This window comes from Halyomorpha halys, unplaced genomic scaffold (genome assembly GCF_000696795.3).
Source record: "Halyomorpha halys isolate HHAL.00 unplaced genomic scaffold, Hhal_1.1 Scaffold322.1, whole genome shotgun sequence".
Lineage (NCBI taxonomy): Eukaryota > Metazoa > Arthropoda > Insecta > Hemiptera > Pentatomidae > Halyomorpha > Halyomorpha halys.
This window is the reverse complement of record NW_027104705.1, coordinates 53,699-56,257: the sequence shown is the minus strand read 5'-3', so window position 1 is coordinate 56,257 and position 2,559 is coordinate 53,699. Positions and strand designations below refer to the sequence as shown.

The window sequence follows — 2,559 nt, the reverse complement described above, 5'->3', positions numbered from 1 at the left end:
TAATAATAATAATAGCTGAAATTCTGAAAGGAGATAGAAATTCCACGGATATATGGTAAGAATGCCCCTGGAAAGGCTAAACAAGGAAATATTCCAAAAAATCAGAGGATACAAAAGCTCAAGAGGATATATCAAGCAGATGAAGAAAGAAACAGAAATAACAGATCACGACTATCTGGACGGAGAAAGATATAGGAAAAGACTGAAGGAAATCAAGGTTCTTGTGGGAAAAAGAAATTTGAAAAAGGGGCTCGTGTGAACAGAAGAAAGAAAACAAAGGCACGCAGAGATAATGAGAAGGAAAGGAAAAACAAAAACAAGAGAGAAGCCAAAAGTAATGATATTTGCGTGGTCTCTAAGAGCATCCCGTGAAAAAAAAAGTAAAGGCTTAGGAACCCAAAATCTGTCTAATGATGCCCCTTAAAACCCAAATCTAATAAATATGTATATAATAAGTAATCTAATGAATAAGAATCTAATTGATAATTTAATAAATAGGTATTTAACAGGTGAAGGATCATTCTTTTATTTTCCTTCATTTTGAAAGTCCTGATGAAGCCCTGAAAAATGGGGTGAAATGTTGGCTCGTAATAAATGGTTTGTTTACTATTTGAGTTATTTTCACCACACCGGACCATCTTCCTTTTATTATTTTAAAAACTGAGCAATTTTTTTAAAAATAATTAATACAGCATTTCTACATTGGGACCTGTCCGTTTGTTACTTCAGGTATCCAGAATGTATGTTGAATTTTTTATTAATATTAGTGTGGAAAAGGGATGTCAAAATTGTGAGACTTTTCTGGTTATTAATGACAAGTATATTTCTCTAGGTTCAAGTGTCAATCCCTTAGCAGATCGTGTTAGTGCATTAGTTTAAATATTTATTTACAATAATATGATACCAGAACAAACTTGGGGTCTCATAGGAATAATGGCTTATCTGGTGACATCTTCTAACCGCTTCCTGATGCAGGTTCAGCGGTGGCCAAAATACTGAAAACCATTAAATCACCTGATGTCAGAAAGACGTGTTTCTTCCTCAGAGGCTGGCCAGCATGTCCTGGACTCTGGCGTGATGGTAGGGGCAGGCCAGGTCCTAGCTTGCATGGTGCATAGTCAGGAGCAGTATTAGAGTTGTGGCGTCTTCCGGTGTCCGCGGCTTCAGAAAATGAGACCCCCGACCCCGACTTTATACAAATTCAAAAAGAACCGAAAATACCGGATACTTAAATCCAACATACCATTTGAATTATTTTTTAGTTAATATCATTTACATTTTTTTTTTATAGGGTCAACTAATTTGCATTAAATTTACCTTATTATTTCATCAAATTTATACTTTTTCTTTTAGGATGGGGTAGCGTTTCATTTGGGGGCCCAATGTCTGATGTACTGTTGGAAGTTCCTGTCCCGATCTGGGAACAGAGTGAATGTGAAGATCATTTCGAGCAAACCATATTCGATACTGTGAATTGTGCTGCAGGTCGAGAAGGTGGTCAAGATGCTTGTCAGGTAATCTAATAAGTAGTCTATTGAATAAGAATCTAATAGATAATTTAATAAATAGGTATAAATAGATATTCAATCAGAGTTGGGACAAAGTTAGCTATAGTTAAAACTAATAGCTAAAATTGCCATGGATACGATATTTATTTATTAATGTTCCATTCATGAATAAGGGTCGTATCCATGGCAACTTTAGCTGTAGTTCCATCCATAGCTAATTTTTTCTCATCTCTCAATTCAATCAGTTCATATATAAGTTTAATTTAGCAAGTAAATTGTATGTAACTCATCAGATAACTATTATGAGCTTGGTATATTGAAGGATAACATAATTTGGCATGTCTGATGCATAAAATCAGGCCTGTATAATAGACATCTATAAATAATTTTTAAATTTCGTTTCTAGCACATTTAATTAATAATTAATTTAATAAAGTTACAAATTAGGTTGTTTTTTTTTCCACCTACAACAGAGATGGGCAAAAATTAGCTATAGTAGAAACCAATAGCTAGAATTGCCATGGTTACGACCCTTATTCATGAATGAATCATTGATAAATAAACATTGTATCCATGGCAATTTTAGCTATTAGTTTCATAGTTCTCCAACTCTGACCTACAACTCCTAAACTTAGCATCCACAAGTGAAAAATGAATGAAAATTATAAATAATAATACTAAAGGCTTAGCGAACCCGAAGGTCCGATGCCGATACCACCAATCGTACAAACATCTATTCAGCAACGTCCCTCCAAACCCAAGTATACTAAATCAGTCTTGATGCTATCCTCCTATCTATGTTTTGGTCTACTTCTCAGTTCAGTGTATTTACATTAAAGGTGTTTACTTACATCAGTTCATTGCTAAGTCCAACAACCTCGTATCCCTATCTATTCGTTAAAAGGCTATAACATCAATTGTATTTATTATGTGCAGTTCCTGAAATTCTGTATCCTTCTGAACTCTCTGATTATCTCAATCTTTTTCGGTCTGAATATTGTACATAATACTTTAATATTAATTATTATGTAATATATAAGTAAATTAATTT

The 2,559-nt window shown here is 33.8% G+C and overlaps 1 protein-coding gene across 1 annotated transcript in view; it reads left to right on the top strand.

Moving 5' to 3' along the window:
* The window catches only part of LOC106681260 (trypsin-1), a gene marked incomplete at its 5' end in the record, with an annotated part of 19,001 nt that overhangs the window by 14,101 nt on the left and 2,341 nt on the right, over window positions 1–2,559 (top strand). Inside the window, 1 exon segment of the mRNA XM_067053559.1 lies at window positions 1,354–1,514. Coding sequence (XP_066909660.1) covers window positions 1,354–1,514 — 161 coding nt within the window.